This window comes from Solea senegalensis, unplaced genomic scaffold, assembly GCF_019176455.1.
Source record: "Solea senegalensis isolate Sse05_10M unplaced genomic scaffold, IFAPA_SoseM_1 scf7180000015574, whole genome shotgun sequence".
In the NCBI taxonomy this organism is placed as follows: Eukaryota; Metazoa; Chordata; class Actinopteri; order Pleuronectiformes; family Soleidae; genus Solea; species Solea senegalensis.
Genome location: NW_025321366.1, coordinates 5,001 through 5,994, shown reverse-complemented (window position 1 = coordinate 5,994; position 994 = coordinate 5,001). Strand labels below are relative to the sequence as shown.

The 994-nt window shown below is 47.5% G+C and overlaps 1 protein-coding gene across 1 annotated transcript in view; it reads left to right on the top strand.

Annotated features, from left to right (window-relative positions):
* Nucleotides 1-524: 524 nt before the first annotated feature.
* Nucleotides 525-994, top strand: part of LOC122762350 (tripartite motif-containing protein 16-like) — a 2,169-nt gene continuing 1,699 nt past the window's right edge. Inside the window, exon 1 of the mRNA XM_044017541.1 lies at nucleotides 525-994. This exon is cut by the window's right edge and continues 185 nt beyond it. Within this exon, the coding sequence (XP_043873476.1) occupies nucleotides 579-994 (416 nt within the window). The 5' untranslated portion in view covers nucleotides 525-578.

Here is a 994-nt window from a genome sequence, read left to right as displayed (position 1 = left end):
TTGAAGCTAACTGAAGGCTACATGAGTTCTCCAACAGCCTTGAAAGGGAAAGCAGAAAGTCTAAACTTGATTTGTTTCATGAGGGTTGTGTTGATTTGTCAAGTATAGTTGTGTATCGTCTGCATGACGGTGGATAAATGTAGAGCAATCCCTGAGTCCAAGCACAGAACCTTGTGGGACTCCGTGACTCATCATTAACCTGAACAAACTAAAAATGTGACGACGGTGTCAAAGCAGAAAGTCATGTGATGTTAAAATCACTGATTTTCTCTATGAGGTTTGATGCAGGGAGAGTGAGTGGCACAAAATTGACAACACTAACGCACACGCGCACACACACACACACACACACACACAGGGAGTGTCACTAAGTACAGAGGTCACTCCATGTCAGAGTGGGAGTGGTTCCTGGTTCCCTCCCCCTCACACCTGCAGTTTGACAATGGGATAAGGAGGAGCCGAGAGGCTCCGCCCAACGCCGCGTCACATGTTGTTGACATCAGAGCTCAAACCTGTTTCAAACCTGTCAGAATTCTGAGGAAGTGAAACTCAGACAGTGGTGGTGACAGAGCGGTGAAATGGCAGGAGTTCAGCTGCAGAGAGAAACCTTCTGTTGTTCCATCTGTTTGGATCTTCTGAAGGATCCTGTGAGTCTCACCTGTGGACACAGCTTCTGTAAGAACTGTATTAAAGACCACTGGGACTCAGAGGAGCAGAGGAGGATCTACAGCTGCCCTCAGTGTAGAGAGGACTTCACACCGAGGCCTGACCTGAAGAAAAACACCATGTTAGCAGATTTAGTGGAGGAGCTGAAGAAGACTGGACTCCACGCTGCTCCTGCTCATCACTGCTATGCTGGAGCTGAAGATGTGGCCTGTGATTTCTGCACTGGCAGGAAACTGAAAGCTCTCAAGTCCTGTTTGGTTTGTTTGGTCTCTTACTGTGAGGAACATCTCCAGCCTCATCATCAATCACCTGCATTTAAGAAACACAA